The 18,306-nt window shown below is 50.1% G+C and overlaps 1 protein-coding gene across 2 annotated transcripts in view; it reads left to right on the plus strand.

The window, feature by feature from the left end:
* The first annotated feature begins 1,099 nt into the window (after nt 1–1,099).
* Nucleotides 1,100–18,306, plus strand: part of rpl7l1 (ribosomal protein L7-like 1) — a 69,861-nt gene continuing 52,654 nt past the window's right edge. Inside the window, exons 1-2 of one of the 2 annotated variants that reach the window (XM_078229354.1) lie at nt 1,100–1,190; nt 3,967–4,075. In XM_078229354.1, coding sequence (XP_078085480.1) covers nt 1,177–1,190; nt 3,967–4,075 — 123 coding nt within the window. In that variant the 5' untranslated portion in view covers nt 1,100–1,176. The remainder of the gene's footprint in view (nt 1,191–3,966; nt 4,076–18,306) is intronic. The other variant, XM_078229355.1, reaches the window with a different exon arrangement.

Below are 18,306 nucleotides of genomic sequence, written 5' to 3' on the forward strand. Positions count from 1 at the left end.
CCCGTGGGCTGTTGGGAAGACTGTAGCACACCCCCATCATAGTGACTGCCACCTTCCTGTTTCTGAGCTCTACCCACAGTGTCTTGTTACATGATTCTTCCAAGGTGTCTTCTCTCTGTACAGCTGTAACTAGTATTGCAACTCCCCCACCTCTTTTGCTTTCCCCTCTGTTTCATTCAAAACACCTATATCCTGGAATATGTAGCCCTCTTTTAACCAAGTCTCCATTACCGCAACCACATCCAAGATGTTGGAAGATTTGGGCCATTGTATTAGTCTACTAGACTATCGGCCAGAATGAAGACCAGCAAGAAATATATTTGATGAAGGTCCAGCTTCCCTCCTGGGAATGGAGGGATACAAACGATTGGTCTAGTTGGACCAAGGAGCGGCACAGGCTTGGAGGGCCGAAGGGCCTGTTTCCTGTGCTGTACTGTTCTTTGTTCATTATAAGTCTAATTCTAACTTAAGGGTAGAAGAGAGTTAAAATCATAGAAACCCTACAGTACAGAAAGAGGCCATTTGGCCCATCAAGTCTGCACCGACCACAATCCCACCCAGGCCCTGCCCCCATATCCCTACACATTTTACCCACTAATCCACACATCCCAGGACACTAAGGGGCAATTTTAGCATGTCTAATCAACCTAACCCACACATCTTTGGACTGTGAGAGGAAACCCACACAGACACGAGGAGAATGTGCAAACTCCACACAGACAGTATCCCAAGCCGGGAATCGAACACAGGTCCCTGGAGCTGTGAAGCAGCAGTGCTAACCATTGTGCTACCGTGCCGCCCAACGTTTGCTGTTATTACTCTCCAGTACAGGTGGGGGCAGCAGAGACAACAGTGGGTCGAGGGGCTTCTCCTTGTGTTGTTATTACTCTCCAGTACAGGCGGGGGCAGCAGAGACAACAGTGGGTCGAGGGGCTTCTCCTTGTGTTGTTATTACTCTCCAGTACAGGCGGGGGCAGCAGAGACAACAGTGGGTCGAGGGGCTTCTCCTTGTGTTGTTATTACTCTCCAGTACAGGCGGGGGCAGCAGAGACAACAGTGGGTCGAGGGGCTTCTCCTTGTGTTGTTATTACTCTCCAGTACAGGCGGGGGCAGCAGAGTGCTGTCGTCGCAGGTTCACTTGCTGCGCATGCGTGTGAGTCGAACTGAACCCTTGCAATGGCGGACAGTGGGTGAGTTGAATGGGCCTGAATTCAATCCGTGGCCATCGGCTGCTGAGAGAGACCGCACGGCGGGCGGAGATGGAGCGGGTAGCGATTGTGTGAAATGTGGGCTTTTCATTGCTGTGAGGGAACAGGATGACCCTCGCGGTCGCGGATGAGGCGGAGAACGTCTGGAAATTGGAACATCCAAACCGACCAGGCACATTCTCAATATAGTCAATACCGAGGGCGCGCCGCCCTGTCCCAGGGCCAGTGCCGAGGGCGCGCTGCACTGTCCCAGGGCCAGTGCCGAGGGCGCGCCGCCCTGTCCCAGGGCCAGTGCCGAGGGCGCGCCGCACTGTCCGAGGGCCAGTGCCGAGGGCGCGCTGCACTGTCCCAGGGCCAGTGCCGAGGGCGCGCTGCACTGTCCCAGGGCCAGTGCCGAGGGCGCGCCGCCCTGTCCGAGGGCCAGTGCCGAGGGCGCGCCGCCCTGTCCGAGGGCCAGTGCCGAGGGCGCGCCGCCCTGTCCCAGGGCCAGTGCCGAGGGCGCGCTGCACTGTCCCAGGGCCAGTGCCGAGGGCGCGCTGCCCTGTCCCAGGGCCAGTGCCGAGGGCGCGCCGCCCTGTCCGAGGGCCAGTGCCGAGGGCGCGCCGCCCTGTCCGAGGGCCAGTGCCGAGGGCGCGCCGCCCTGGGCCAGTGCCGAGGGCGCGCCGCCCTGTCCGAGGGCCAGTGCCGAGGGCGCGCCGCCCTGTCCCAGGGCCAGTGCCGAGGGCGCGCCGCCCTGTCCGAGGGCCAGTGCCGAGGGCGCGCCGCCCTGTCCGAGGGCCAGTGCCGAGGGCGCGCCGCCCTGTCCGAGGGCCAGTGCCGAGGGCGCGCCGCCCTGTCCGAGGGCCAGTGCCGAGGGCGCGCCGCCCTGGGCCAGTGCCGAGGGCGCGCCGCCCTGTCCCAGTGCCGAGGGCGCGCCGCCCTGTCCCAGTGCCGAGGGCGCGCCGCCCTGTCCCAGTGCCGAGGGCGCGCCGCCCTGTCCCAGTGCCGAGGGCGCGCCGCCCTGTGCCAGTGCCGAGGGCTCGCCGCCCTGTCCCAGGGCCAGTGCCGAGGGCGCGCCGCCCTGTCCCAGGGCCAGTGCCGAGGGCGCGCCGCCCTGGGCCAGTGCCGAGGGCGCGCCGCCCTGTCCCAGGGCCAGTGCCGAGGGCGCGCCGCCCTGTCCCAGGGCCAGTGCCGAGGGCGCGCCGCCCTGTCCCAGGGCCAGTGCCGAGGGCGCGCCGCCCTGTCCCAGGGCCAGTGCCGAGGGCGCGCCGCCCTGTCCCAGGGCCAGTGCCGAGGGCGCGCCGCCCTGTCCCAGGGCCAGTGCCGAGGGCGCGCCGCCCTGTCCCAGGGCCAGTGCCGAGGGCGCGCCGCCCTGTCCCAGGGCCAGTGCCGAGGGCGCGCCGCCCTGTCCCAGGGCCAGTGCCGAGGGCGCGCCGCCCTGTCCCAGGGCCAGTGCCGAGGGCGCGCCGCCCTGTCCCAGGGCCAGTGCCGAGGGCGCGCCGCCCTGTCCCAGGGCCAGTGCCGAGGGCGCGCCGCCCTGTCCCAGGGCCAGTGCCGAGGGCGCGCCGCCCTGTCCCAGGGCCAGTGCCAAGGCGCGCCGCCCTGGGCCAGTGCCGAGGGCGCGCCGCCCTGTCCCAGGGCCAGTGCCGAGAGCGCGCCGCCCTGTCCCAGGGCCAGTGCCGAGAGCGCGCCGCCCTGTCCCAGGGCCAGTGCCGAGGGCGCGCCGCCCTGTCCCAGGGCCAGTGCCTAGGGCGCGCCGCCCTGTCCCAGGGCCAGTGCCGAGGGCGCGCCGCACTGTCCCAGGGCCAGTGCCGAGGGAGCGCCGCACTGTCCGAGCGTCAGTGCCGAGGGAGCGCCGCCCTGTCCGAGGGCCAGTGCCGAGGGAGCGCCGCCCTGTCCGAGGGCCAGTGCAGAAGGAGCGGCGCACTGCGTCCGGGGGCCAGTGCCGAGGGCGCGCTGCACTGCGTCCGAGGGCCAGTGCCGAGGGCGCGCCGCACTGTCCCAGGGCCGAGGGCGCGCCGCACTGTCCCAGGGCCGAGGGCGCGCCGCACTGTCCCAGGGCCGAGGGCGCGCCGCACTGTCCCAGGACCGAGGGCGCGCCGCACTGTCCCAGGGCCGAGGGCGCGCCGCACTGTCCCAGGGCCGAGGGCGCGCCGCACTGTCCCAGGGCCGAGGGCGCGCCGCACTGTCCCAGGGCCGAGGGCGCGCCGCACTGTCCCAGGGCCGAGGGCGCGCCGCACTGTCCCAGGGCCGAGGGCGCGCCGCACTGTCCCAGGGCCGAGGGCGCGCCGCACTGTCCCAGGGCCGAGGGCGCGCCGCACTGCGTCCGAGGGCCAGGGCTGAGGGCCCGCCGCACTGCGTCCGAGGGCCCGCCGCACTGCGTCCGAGGGCCAGGGCCGAGGGCGAGCCGCACTGCGTCCGAGGGCGAGCCGCACTGCGTCCGGGGGTCACGGCCGAGGGCACGCCGCACTGCGTCCGAGGGCCACGGCCGAGGGCACGCCGCGCTGTTGAAGTCTGAGGAGCTGAACCCATGTGGAGTGTTGGGGGCACCGCACAAACATTTCCTGCAGAGTTGGTGAGGCCTAGATTTCCTTGAGGATCCCAAATAATTTGGGTAATATTGCAATCTCTGAATCCTTGTGCCTTCAGTCTGCACTGCATCCACAGTATTTTGCTTCAATCTTTGTTGCTCTTCCTCTTTATTTAAATGGCTTTCGTTTCAGGTTCTCGTTTTGTTAATGAACTTGCTCTGTGAGATAACACTCTTTGTATTTTTCAGGGAGAAGAGGAAAATCCCACTTGTCCCAGAGAACCTGCTAAAGAAAAGGAAAGCTTACCAAGCCATTAAAGCCACACAGGCCAAGCAAGCATTACAGGACAAGCGAAAGGTTTGGAATTATTTAAAGGCACAGATGACTTTGTTTTGTACTGTCTGATTCGTTCCTTGTAGTCTCTCTACACCTCACTTCATTGCCACTCTGCCTTGAAGCGTTTCTGTTCCTGGTCCAGTCCGTCAGTCTCCTCCATAGTCTTCCTCCATCACCCATTCCTTAATGTTCCTCTCTGCCTCCCCAGCAGCCTCCATCTCCAGCATTCTCTCCTGCCCCTATCCCACTGTTGCCCATACCCTCTCCTTTTGTACCTCTTTGATTTGATTTATTATTGTCACATGTATTGACATACAGTGAAAAGTATTGTTTCTTGCACGCTATACAGACAAAACATACAGAAGGAAACGAGAGAGTGCAGAATGTAGTGTTACAGTCATAGCTAGGGTGTAGAGAAAGATCAACTTAATGCAAGGTAAGTCCATTCAAAAGCCTGACAGCAGCAGGGAAGAAGCTGTTCTTGAGTTGGTTGGTACGTGACCTCAGACTTTTCATCTTTTTCCCAAAGGAAAAAGGTGGAAGAGAAAACGTCCGGGGTGCGTGGGGTCCTTAATTATGCTGGTTGCTTTGTCGAGGCAGCGGGAAGTGTAGACCGAGTCAATGGATGGGAGGCTGGTTTGTGTGATGGATTGGGCTACATTCACGACCTTTTGTAGTTCCTTGTGGTCTTGGGCAGAGCAGGAGCCATACCAAGCTGTGATACAACCAGAAAGAATGCTTTCTATGGTGCATCTGTAAAAGTTGGTGAGAGCCATAGCTGACATGCCAAATTTCCTTAGTCTCCTGAAAAAGTAGAGGCGTTGGTGGGCTTTCTTAACTATAGTGTCAGCATTGGGGGACCAGGACAGGTTGTTGGTGATCTGGACGCCTAAAAACTTGAAGCTCTCGACCCTTTCTACTTCGTCCCCATTGATGTAGGCAGAGGCATGTTCTCTTTACGCTTCCTGAACTCGATGACTATCTCCTTTGTTTTGTTGACGTTGAGGGAGAGATTATTGTTGCTGCACCAGATTTTCTATCTCATTCCTGTACTCTGTCTCGTCATTGTTTGAGATCCGACCCACTATGGTGGTGTCGTCAGCAAACTTGAAGATCGAATTGCAGGGGATTTTCTCTCTCTTTTCTGCATTTTCCCTCCAACCGACCCCTGTTTGAGATGTACATGGCCAATTAGCTCTGCTGTTACCCAGTTGTTTCTCTGTGTCTGACTAATGACAATAACCTGCACAAGGTCCTCACTGCTGAAGCCGAAAGGTCCAAAAGTCTCTTTCAGCCCAATGTATCCCATGTTTCATGAACAGTAACCTTTTACATTAATGTTAATCATTCATAGAATCCTAGAAATTTCAGTACTTGGGTTCATTCAACCCATCACCACATCTCCTCTCTTTTAAAGAGTTCACTCTTATCCAATCAATTTATACTTGTTCTTCCCATAGTCCTATTCACCAGACATGCTTCATTTCCCAGAACTGAACCGAGCAATTCTCTTCTTGGACTAGAAACAGACTGATTTTAAAAAAACAGGCGAGGGGCTGAATAACTGTCCCCATGTTTCTGTCCAAATCACAATGTTGCCTGATTTTTCCAGATGAAATTTTTTTTATAGGAGTCATAAACCGGAGATATGGGGTGTTGATTATGAGGAGAGACTGAGCAGATTGGGTTTGTACTCGTTGGAATTTAGAAGGCTGAAGGGTGATCTTATAGAGGCATATAAGATAATGAAGGGGCTGGACAGGGTAGAAGTGGAGAGATTCTTTCCACTTAGAAAGGAAACCAGAACCAGAGGGCACAGCGTCAAAATAAAGGGGGGTCAGTTTAGGACAGAGTTGAGGAGGAACTTCTTCTCTCAGAGGGTGATGAATCTCTGGAATTCTCTGCCCACTGAAGTGGTGGAGGCTACCTCGTTGAATATGTTTAAGTCACGGATAGATGGATTTCTGATCGCTAAGGGAATTAAGGGTTATGGGGAGCTGGCGGGTAAGTGGAACTGATTCACTTCAGATCAGCATGATCTTATTGAATGGCGGGGCAGGCTTGAGGGGCTAGATGGCCTACTCCTGCCCCTATTTCTTATGCTCTTATGTTATCACAATAAGACCAGCATTTATTTCTCATTTTTAATACCCTTGAGAAGATGATGGTGACCCACTTTAAACACAACTGACTCACTGCTGAACCATTTCAAGATCAGTTAAAAGTCAACCACATTGAAATCACATATAGGTTAGACCTACAAGGAAAGAAAATAGAATAGAATCATAGAATGCCCACAGAAGGCAAAGAGTGGTTGTAGATGGGTCTTTTTCAGCATGTAGGTCGGTCACCAGTGGAGTGCCCCAGGGATCTGTTCTGGGACCCTTGCTCTTTGTGATTTTTATAAATGACCTGGATGAGGAAGTGGAAGGATGGGTTGGCAAGTTTGCTGATGACACAAAGGTTGGTGATGTTGTGGATAGTGTCGAGGGATGTCAGCAGTTGCAATGAGACATAGATAAGATGCAAGACTGGGCGGAGAAGTAGCAGATGGACTTCAACCCAGATAAGTGTGTGGTGGTTCATTTTGGCAGGTCGAATAGGATGAAAGAATATAATAGTAAGGGTAAGACACTTAGCAGTGTGGAAGATCAGAAGGATCTTGGGGTCCGGGTTCATAGGACGCTCAAAGCAGCGTCGCAGGTAGAGGCTGTGGTTAAGAAGGCGTATGGAACACTGGCCTTCATCAGTAGAGGAATTGAGTTTAGAAATCGGGAGATAGTGCTGCAGCTGTATAGGACCCTGGTCAGACCCCACCTGGAGTACTGTGCCCAGTTCTGGTCGCCTCATTACAGAAAGGATGTGGAAGCCATAGAAAGGGTGCAGAGGAGATTTACAAGGATGTTGCCTGGAATAGGTGGCATGCCTTATGAGGACAGGTTGAGAGAGCTAGGTATTTTCTCCTTGGAGAGGCAAAGGATGAGAGGTGACCTGATCGAGGTGTATAAGATGTTGAGGGGTATTGATAGAGTGAACTCTCAGAGGCTTTTACCCAGGGCTGAAATGGTTGCCACAAGAGGTCACAGGTTTAGGGTGCTGGGGAGTAGGTACAGAGGAGATGTTAGGGGTAAGTTTTTCACTCAGAGGGTGGTGGGTGCGTGGAATCGGAACCCTAACCCTAACGTAGGGACATGTTTGGTGCAACTTGTGGGCCGAAGGGCCTGTTTGTGCTGTAGCTTTTCTATGTTCTAATAATTACAGCGCAGAAGGAGACCATTTGGCTCCTTGTGCATGTGCCTGCAAAAGCCACTCAGCTAGCCCTCCTTCCACTTCTTTTCCATGTGGAGCAGCAGATTCTTTCTTTTCAGATAACTATCCAGGATCATTTAAAATTCATGATTTAATCTTACTCCACACCACAAATGCATTCCAGATCCTATGCTCACTGTGTAAAAAATAGTTCCTCATGTTACCTCTTTGGTTTGAATTGAAAGCAAGAATATGTCACTTGGCCCCTCAAGCTGACCTAATTGTAACTTTGACTTCACATTCCCACCTACCCCTGATAACTGATCACTCACTTGCTAATAAAGAATCTATCTAGCTCTGCCTTAAAAATATTCAGAGACTCTGAATATTTTTAATAGTAGCACAGTGGCTAGCACTGCTGCTTCACAGCTCCAGGGTCCCGGGTTCGATTCCCGGCTCGGGTCACTGTCTGTGTGGAGTTTGCACATTCTCCTCGTGTCTGCGTGGGTTTCCTCCGGGTGCTCCGGTTTCCTCCCTCAGTCCAAAGATGTGCGGGTTAGGTTGATTGGCTAGGTTAAAAAAATTGCCCTTTAGAGTCCTGGGATGCGTAGGTTAGAAGGATTAGCGGGTAAAATATGTAGGGGTAGGGCCTGGGTGGGATTGTGGTCGGTGCAGACTCGATGGGCCGAATGGCCTCCTTCTGCACTGTAGGGTTTCTATGATTCTATGACTCTGCTTCTGCCACCTTTTGAGGAAGAGAGGTGAGTAGTAGGGAGAGAGAAGAGAAGGTTGAGGACAGCACAGAAGTTAAAGAGAGCACATTAAATAGTAAAGGCAGTGTCAGTAATCCTAGTACTTGACAGGTCAGACAAAAGCAAGACAGAGAGCAAGGGAAGTCCAGATTAAACTGCGTTTATTTTCATGCAATTCCATTAGTTTTAAGATAGCTATGGAGAATGATAGGTCTGGCCCAAAAGTTAAAATTCTAAATTGGGGCAAGGCCAATTTTGATGGTATCAGACAAGAACTTTCAACAGTTAATTGGAGGAGTCTGTGGGAAGGCAAAGGGTCGTCTGGTAAGTGGGAGGCTTTCAAAAGTGTGTTATTCATGGTTGAGGATAAACACATTCCTCTTGGAGCGAAGGGCAAAGCTGGTAGAAGTAGGGAACCCTGGATGACTCGGGATATTGAGGCCCTGGTCAGTAAGAAGGAAGCATATAACATGCACAGGCAGCTGGGATCAAATGGATCCCTTGTAGAGTATAGAGGGTGTAGGAGTAGAGTTAAGAGAGAAATCAGGAGGGCAAAAAGGGGACACGAGATTGTTTTGGCAGATCAGGCAAAGGCGAATCCAAAAAGTTTCTACAAATACATAAAGGGCAAAAGAGTAACGAGGTAGAGAGTAGGACGTCTTAAGGATCAACAAGGTCATCTATGTGCTTATCCACAAGAGATGGGTGAGATCCTAAATTAATATTTCTCATCAGTATTCACTGTTGAGAAAAGCATGGATGTTAGGGAACTTGGGGAAATAAATAGTGATGTCTTGAGGGGTGTACATGTAACAGAGAAGGAGGTACTGGAAGTCTTAAAGCGCATCAGGGTAGATAAATCCCCGGGAACTGATGAAGTGTCTCCCAGGACATTGTGGGAGGCCAGGGAGGAAATTGCGGGTCCCCTAGCCGAGATATTTGAATCATCGATTGTCACGGGTGAAGTGCCTGAAGATTGGAGAGTGGCAAATGTTGTGCCTTGTTTAAAAAGGGCTGCAGGGAAAAGCCTGGGAACTACAGGTCAGCGAGTCTCACATTTGTGGTGGGTAAATTGTTGGAAGGTATTTTGAGAGACAGGATCTACAGGCATTTAGAGATGCAAGTACTGATTAGGGACAGTGTGAGTGGAAAATCATGTTTCACAAATTTAATTGAGTTTTTTGAAGGGGTAACCAAGAAGGTAGATGAGGGCAGTGCAGTTGATGTTGTCTATATGGACTTTAACAAGGACTTTGACAAGGTGCCGCATGGTAGGTTGTTGCATAAGGTTAAATCTCATGGGATCCAGGGTGAGGTTATCTAAATGGATACAAATTTGGCTTCTTGACAGATTAAGAAGTCTCACAACACCAGGTTAAAGTCCAACAGGTTTATTTGACAGCACTAGTTTTCGGAGCCTCAAGCTCCTCCTTCAGGTGAGTGAGGACTTGTGTTCATAAACAGGGCATATAAAGACTTCTTACTGTGCTTACCCCAGTCCAACGCTGGCATCTCCACTTCTTGACAGAAGCCAGAGGGTGGTTGCAGAGAATTGTTTTTCAAACTGGAGGCCTGTTACCAGCGGTGTGCCTCAGGGATCAGTGCTGGGTCCACTGTTATTTGTCATTTATATTAATGATTTGGATGAGAATATAGGAGGCATGGTTAGTAAGTTTGCAGATGACACCAAGATTGGTGGCATAATGGACAGTGAAGAAAGTTATCTCCAATTGCAGCGGGATCTTGATCAGTTGGGCCAGTGGGCTGACGAATGGCAGATGGAGTTTAATTTAGACAAATGCGAGGTGATACATTTTGGTAGATTGAACCAGGGCAGGACTTACTCAGTTAATGGTAGGGCGTTGGGGAGAGTTACAGAACAAAGAGATCGAGGGTACATGTTCATAGCTCCTTGTAAGTGGAGTCACAGGTGGACAGAGTGGTGAAGAAGGCATTCGGCATGCTTGGTTTCATCGGTCAGAACATTGAATACAGGAGTTGGAATGTCTTGTTGAAGTTGTACAAGACATTGGTAAGGCCACACTTGGAATACTGTGTGTAATTCTGGTCAGCCTATTGTAGAAAGGATATTATTAAACTAGAAAGAGTGCAGAAAAGATTTACTAGGATGCTACCGGGACTTGATGGATTGAGTTATAAGGAGAAGCTGGATAGACTGGGACTTTTTTCTCTGGCGCGTAGGAGACTATGGGGTGATCTTATAGAGGTCTATAAAAATAATGAGGGGCACAGATCAGCTAGATAGTCAATATCTTTTCCCAAAGGTAGGGGAGTCTAAAACTAGAGGGCCTAGGTTTAAGGTGAGAGGGGAGAGATACAAAAGTGTCCAGAGGGGCAATTGTTTCACACACAGCGTGGTGAGTGTCTGGAACAAGCTGCCAGAGGTAGTAGTAGAGGCGGGTACAATTTTGTCTTTTAAAAAGCATTTAGATAGTTACATGGGTATGATGGGTATAAAGGGATATGGGCCAAATGCGGGCAATTGGGATTAGCTTAGGGGTTTTTTTTAAAAAAAGGGTGGCATGGACAAGTTGGACCGAAGGGCCTGTTTCCATGCTGTAAACCTCTAGGATTCTATGACTCTAGAGATATCCAGGTTAAGTGGATTGGCAATGATCAATGTGTGGGGTTATGAGGATAGGGAGGGGGAGTGAACAAAGAACAATACAGCACAGGAACAGGCCCTTCGGCCCTCCAAGCCGGTGCCGCTCCCTGGTCCAAACTAGACCATTCTTTTGTATCCCTCCATTCCCACTCCGTTCATATGGCTATCTAGATAAGTCTTAAACATTCCCAGTGTGTCCGCCTCCACCACCTTGCCTGGCAGCGAATTCCAGGCCCCCACCACCCTCTGTGTAAAATATGTCCTTCTGATATCTATGTTAAACTTCCCCCCCCTTCACCTTGAACCTATGACCCTTCGTGAACGTCACCACCGACCTGGGGAAAAGCTTCCCACCGTTCACCCGATCTATGCCTTTCATAATTTTATACACCTCTATTAAGTCTCCCCTCATCCTCCGTCTTTCCAGGGAGAACAACCCCAGTTTACCCAATCTCTCCTCATAACTAAGCCCCTCCATACCAGGCAACATCCTGGTAAACCTCCTCTGTACTCTCTCCAAAGCCTCCACATCCTTCTGGTAGTGTGGCGACCAGAACTGGACGCAGTATTCCAAATGCGGCCGAACCAACGTTCTATACATCTGCAACATCAGACCCCAACTTTTATACTCTATGTCACGTCCTATAAAGGCAAGCATGCCATATGCCTTATTCACTACCTTCTCCACCTGTGACGTCACCTTCAAGGATCTGTGGACTTGCACACCCAGGTCCCTCTGCATATCTACACCCTTTATGGTTCTGCCATTTATCGTATAGCTCCCCCCTACGTTAGTTCTACCAAAATGCATCACTTCGCATTTATCTGGATTGAACTCCATCTGCCATTTCTTTGCCCAAATTTCCAGCCTATCTATATCCTTCTGTAGCCTCTGACAATGTTCCTCACTATCTGCAAGTTCAGCCATTTTCGTGTCATCCGTAAACTTACTGATCACCCCAGTTACACCTTCTTCCAGATCGTTTATATAAATCACAAACAGCAGAGGTCCCACTCGTCCCAAAACTGTAAAATCCCATCCGAGGTCAATGGACCTTTCTGTGGTCTGCCCTACTCTCTCTCTCTATGATTCCTGCGGTGGGCAGGACGGTAAAATTCTGGCTATTCTGTTAGCTTTCGTAATTGCTTGCTATACTTGCATGCCAATATTTTGTGATAGGTGCACTAGAACAACCAGAACTATCTTCAGTCTCTCGTCCAAATTATTTATATAAATTGTGGAAGGTTGAGGCCCCAGCACTGATCCCTGTGGCACACTATTCCTGCCAACTAGAAAGTGACCCATTTATACCTCCTGTTAGTTAGCCAATCTTCTATCCAGGCTAATAAGTTACAACCTTGCAACATGACTTTCTATTTTCTGCAATAACCTTTGATGTGATACTTCATCAAATGCCTTCTGGAAATCTAAGTACAGTACATAAATCAGTTCCCCTTTATTCACAGCACGTTAATTCAAATAATTTTAATAAATTGGTTGAACAAAATTTTCCTTGCACAAGACCACATTGACTCTGTCTGATTATCGTCAATTGTTCTAAGTGCGCTGATATAGCTTCTAGCATTTTCCCTGTTGTTAGTTAAATGTTAGTTAACTGCTTGTAGTTTGCTACTTTGTGTCTCCTCTTTTTGAATCGAGGTGTTACATTTGCTGTGTTTCATTCTAATGGAATATTCTCTGAATATAGGCAAATTTTGGAAAATTCAATCCAATGGATCAACTATCTCACTGGCCACTTCTTTTAAGACTTTAGGATGAAGTCCTTCAGGCCTCAGAGACTTGTCAGCCTACAGCTCCAACAATTTGTTCAGTACCACTTCCCTGACTATAAAGTTGTGTCCCTCCCTCCTTTCCATTTTCTGATGTCCAGCTATTTTTGGGAAGTTGCTTATATCTTCAAAGTGAAGACTAATGCAAAATATCTGTTCAATTCATCTGCCATCTCGTTATTTTCCATTATTAATTCCCAGACTCACTTTCTGTAAAACTAAAGCTCACTTTGTTAACTCTTCAAAATAGCTATAAAAATTCTTACTTGACATTGTTCCACAAGAGCAGGCTGAGGGTAAGAGAGATTGTGTCTGCATTTTATTTATTTATTTATTTTTCCGTTAAATTTGGCTTAAAAAGGTTTTTTTCAAAACAGGAAGTAGGCCCAGGAGCAGCCTGGGGAGGTTTTTTGGAGGGTTTAAAAGCAGGCCGCACTTTTGAGCGGGCAGCGCCTGGAGCGGGCAGTGGAGTGAGCAGGGAGCAGAGTGTGAGCTGTAAGGGCTTTGGCTCACAGGGCTTCGGCGAAGGCGAGGAAGGTTGTTTGTTTTTCTGTTACACCCCCTTTTTTGTTTTATCTCCCAAAAACTAAAAAGGACATGGCTGGTATGAGTGGGAGGCCAGTATACTGCATTCGGTGTGGGATGTGGGAGTTCCTGGAGACAACTTGCCTCCCGGAAGTCCATATCTGTGCCAGATGCGTGGAACTGCAACTCCTGAAGGATCGTGTAAGGGAGCTGGAGCTGAGGCTCAATGAACTCAGTTTAGTTAGGGAAAATGAGAGATTAATAGATAAAGGTTATAGTCAGGTAGTGACACCAGGGTCTCGGAAGGAAGACACGTGGGTCACAGTTAGGAGGGGTAATAGTCAGAAGGGTGATGTGCCAGAAAGTACTCCAGTGGCAGTCTCCCATAAAAGAAAGGGATGGGCAACAGATGGGAGAAGGGAAGGGAGTGAGCAGTCTGTGGAGGGATCCCCTGTGGTTGTCCCCCTCCAAAATAGGTATATTGTTTTGGATTCTGTGGAAGGGGATGACCCTCCAGGGGTAAGCCACAAGGACCAGATCGCCTCCACGGAGACAGGCTCAGGGGTCCGGAAGGGAAAGAAGGGGTTTAGGAGAGCGATAGTTGTGGGGGACGCAATGGTTAGAGGCACGGACAGGCGGTTCTGTGGGAGTGAACGAGAATCCAGGATGGTAGTCTGCCTCCCTGGTGCCGGGGTACTGGATGTCTCCGAGAGGGTAGGAAGCATATTTAAAAAGGAAGGCAGTCAAACAGATGTGATTATACACATTGGTGAAAATGATGTAGGTAGGAAGAGCAGGGGGGTCATACGAGAGAAATTCAGGGAGTTGGGTGCTAGGCTAAAAAGTAAGGTCTCCAGGGTAGCAATCTCTGGACTGCTCCCGGTGTCTAGTGCAAGTGAAGCTCGGAACAGGGAGATTCTACAGTTGAACGCGTGGCTAAAGGACTGGTGCAAGAGGGAGGGTTTTAAATTCATAGATAACTGGGAAATCTTCAAGTCAGGATGGCAACTGTACAGAAAGGATGGGTTACACCTTAACTGGAAGGGAGCAAATATCCTGGCTGGGTGTTTTGCTAGAGTGTTTCAGCAGGATTTAAACTAGTGTGGCAGGGGGGTGGGGAACTAAACAGTAGGTCAGTAAATACTGAGGCTGGGGTTGAGCTGGGGGCCAGGGCAAGGCCAGCTAAGAAGAGGAGCACTCTGGAGGAGGGTGACCTGAGTGGGCCTGGAGGTCTGGAGTGCATCTGCTTCAATGCGAGGAGTGTAACGGGTAAAACAGACGAACTTAGGGCCTTAATGCTTGTGCGGAATTTGGATGTGGTTGCGGTGACGGAAACTTGGTTAAAAGAAGGACAGGACTGGCAGCTGAATATTCCGGGGTATAAGTGTTTTAGGCGGGACAGAGGAGGGGCTAAAAAAGGTGGGGGAGTAGCGATATTAGTTAAGGAGCATATTACCGTGGTGCAGAGGGTAGACAACTTAGAGGGGTCATGTACTGAGTCGCTGTGGGTGGAACTCAGAAACAGGAAGGGTGCAGTCACTATGCTGGGGGTGTACTACAGACCACCCAACAGCCCACGGGAAGTGGAGGAAAGGATATGTCAGGAGATTCTGGATAGGTGCAGAAAACATAGGGTTGTTGTAGTGGGGGACTTTAATTTCCCTGGCACAGACTGGAAAGTGCTTAGAGCTGGGGGTCCGGACGGGGAGGAATTTGTAAAATGCGTACTGGAAGGTTCTTTGGAACAGTATGTAGATAGCCCGACTAGAGAGGGGGCTATACTGGACCTAGTTCTGAGAAATGAACCCGGTCAGGTCGTCAAAGTTTCGGTAGGGGAACATGTGGCAAATAGTGACCACAACTCTGTTAACTTTAGGATAGTAATGGACAAGGATGAGTGCTGTCCTACGGGCAGGGTGCTAAATTGGGGGAAGGCTGACTATAGCCGGATTAGGCAGGAATTGGTGGATGTTGATTGGGAGAGGATGTTCGAGGGTAAGTCCGCGTCTGGCATGTGGGAGTCATTTAAGGAACTATTGATAAGGCTGCAGGATAGGCATGTGCCTGTAAAAAGGAAAGGTAGGAAAGGTAGGATTCGAGAGCCGTGGATAACCAGGGAAATTGAGGATCTGATTAAAATGAAGAGGGAGGCGTACGTTAAGTCCAGGCAACAGAAAACAGATGGAGCTCTGGAGGAATACAGAGAGAGTAGGAAAGAACTCAAACGGGGAGTTAGAAGGGCAAAAAGAGGTCACGAGATGTTCTTGGCAGGCAGGATTAAGGAGAATCCTAAGGCATTCGATTCATACGTTAGGAACAAAAGAGTTGTCAGGGAGAAAATCGGACCTCTCAGGGACAAAGGAGGGGAATTATGCTTAGAACCCAAGGGAATAGGGGAGATCCTAAATGAATACTTTGCATCGGTATTCACGAAGGAGAGGGGTGTGTTAACCGGGGATGTCTCGGAGGGAGGTGTTGACAAGTTAGACAAAATGTCCATTACAAGAGAGGAAGTGTTAGGTTTTTTAGGGAACATTAAAACTGACAAAGCCCCAGGGCCTGATGGCATCTATCCTCGATTGCTCAGGGAGACGAGAGATGAAATTGCTGGGCCTCTGACGGAAATCTTTGTCGCTTCTTCGGACACTGGTGAGGTCCCTGAGGATTGGAGGATAGCGAATGTGGTCCCGTTGTTTAAGAAGGGTAGCAGGGATAACCCAGGAAATTATAGGCCGGTGAGCTTGACGTCCGTGGTAGGGAAGTTGTTGGAAAGGATTCTTAGAGACAGGATGTATGTGCATTTAGAACGGAACAATCTCATTAGTGACAGACAGCATGGTTTTGTAAGAGGGAGGTCGTGGATGTCGTCTATATGGATTTCAGTAAGGCATTTGACAAAGTCCCATATGGCAGGTTGGTTAAGAAGGTTAAGGCTCATGGGATACAAGGAGAAGTGGCTAGATGGGTGGAGAACTGGCTTGGCCATAGGAGACAGAGGGTAGTGGTCGAAGGGTCTTTTTCCGGCTGGAGGTCTGTGACCAGTGGTGTTCCGCAGGGCTCTGTACTGGGACCTCTGCTTTTTGTGATATGTATGAATGATTTGGAAGAAGGTGTAACTGGTGTAATCAGCAAGTTTGCGGATGACACGAAGATGGCTGGACTTGCGGATAGCGAAGAGCATTGTTGGGCAATACAGCAGGATATAGATAGGCTGGAAAATTGGGCGGAGAGGTGGCAGATGGAGTTTAATCCGGATAAATGCGAAGTGATGCATTTTGGAAGAAATAATGTAGGGAGGAGTTATACAATAAATGGCAGAGTCATCAGGAGTATAGAAACACAGAGGGACCTAGGTGTGCAAGTCCACAAATCCTTGAAGGTGGCAACACAGGTGGAGAAGGTGGTGAAGAAGGCATATGGTATGCTTGCCTTTATAGGATGGGGTATAGAGTATAAAAGCTGGAGTCTGATGATGCAGCTGTATAGAACGCTGGTTAGGCCACATTTGGAGTACTGCGTCCAGTTCTGGTCGCCGCACTACCAGAAGGACGTGGAGGCGTTAGAGAGAGTGCAGAGAAGGTTTACCAGGATGTTGCCTGGTATGGAGGGTCTTAGCTATGAGGAGAGATTGGGTAAACTGGGGTTGTTCTCCCTGGAAAGACGGAGAATGAGGTGAGATCTAATAGAGGTGTACAAGATTATGAAGGGGATAGATAGGGTGAACGGTGGGAAGCTTTTTCCCAGATCAGAAGTGACGTTCACGAGGGGTCACGGGCTCAAGGTGAGAGGGGCGAAGTATAACTCAGATATTAGAGGGATGTTTTTTACACAGAGGGTGGTGGGGGCCTGGAATGCGCTGCCAAGTAGGGTGGTGGAGGCAGGCACGCTGACATCGTTTAAGACTTACCTGGATAGTCACATGAGCAGCCTGGGAATGGAGGGATACAAACGATTGGTCTAGTTGGACCAAGGAGCGGCACAGGCTTGGAGGGCCGAAGGGCCTGTTACCTGTGCTGTACTGTTCTTTGTTCTTTGTTCTTATATTTTAGATAGCTTTCTCTCGTAATCTAATCTTTCCTCCTAGTTGTTTTTTTTAATATTCAGTCCAATCTTCTGACCTGCCACCCATCTTCGCACAATTATATGCTTTTTCTTTTAATTTGATACAATCTTTAACTTTTTCAGTTAACTGCAGATTAGGGAAGGTGGTGGCATAGTGGTATTGCCACTGGACTAGTATTCTAGAGATCCAGGATAATGCTCTGGGGACCCAGGTTTGAATCCCACCATGGTAGATGGTGAAATTAGAATTCAATAAAAATCTAGGATCAAAGTTTAATGATGACCATGAAACCATTGCAGATTGTTGTGAAGACCCATCTGGTTACTAAAGTCCTTTAGGGAAGGAAATCTGCTGTCCTTAGCTGGTCTGGCTTACACATGCTCCAGATCCATAGCATTGCGGTTGACTCTTAAATGCCCTCTAAAAAAGGGCAATGAGGCACAGGCAATAAATGCTGGCCTAGCCAGTGACACCCATCCCATGGACAAATTAAAAAAAAGATGGTAGGCCCTCTGCTTGGAATGTGTCTTTCTCATTGGAATGCAACTATTCTGTGCATTTTGAAACATCCCCTTAAATATTTGCCACTGCAGCACTATAAATCTAACCCTTAATCCAATTTACCAGTTCACTTTGCCTAGCTCTCTTTCATGTCTTTCCTAATTGCCATTATTTAAGTTTAGGCCCACCCTTCTGTCTCTCAGACTAAATGTAAAGTTCAATCATATGATCGCTGCTACCTACAGGCGCCTTCACTATTAATGAACTTTATCTCGTTGCACAATACCAGGTCTATTATAGTCTTCTGTCTGGTTGGTGCCAGAATGTGCTGTTCTAAGAAACCACTTATAACACAATTGATTCCTGAGAACTGTGTTGTAATTCGGAAAATCATAAAACCGAACCAGTCTTCCTAATGTTATAAATTTTTGAGATCTTGTTGCAATGTAATTGCCTTACAATAGTGTATTTTCCATGATATAATGGTGCTTACATTTTTAAAAACACTTCTATACTGCGAGAACTAATTTGCCCTTCCTGAGCTTGTGAAAGGTGGAACATAATGGAACAAAGCAGTTGGCAAGGACCAACAGTTCACTTGCGTGGCATCATAAAGTTGAAATCGACATTGTAAAGTCAAAACAGGGTGTTAAGTTTTTAATCGTAAGTGCGGTTCAAATCCAGGACTGCCAGTATCTGGAAAACATTCTATGAACTCCTCATTTTGGCTCTTTTGCCATTCAGC

The sequence above is a fragment of the Mustelus asterias genome, chromosome 15, assembly GCF_964213995.1.
Source record: "Mustelus asterias chromosome 15, sMusAst1.hap1.1, whole genome shotgun sequence".
NCBI classification, from domain to species: domain Eukaryota; kingdom Metazoa; phylum Chordata; class Chondrichthyes; order Carcharhiniformes; family Triakidae; genus Mustelus; species Mustelus asterias.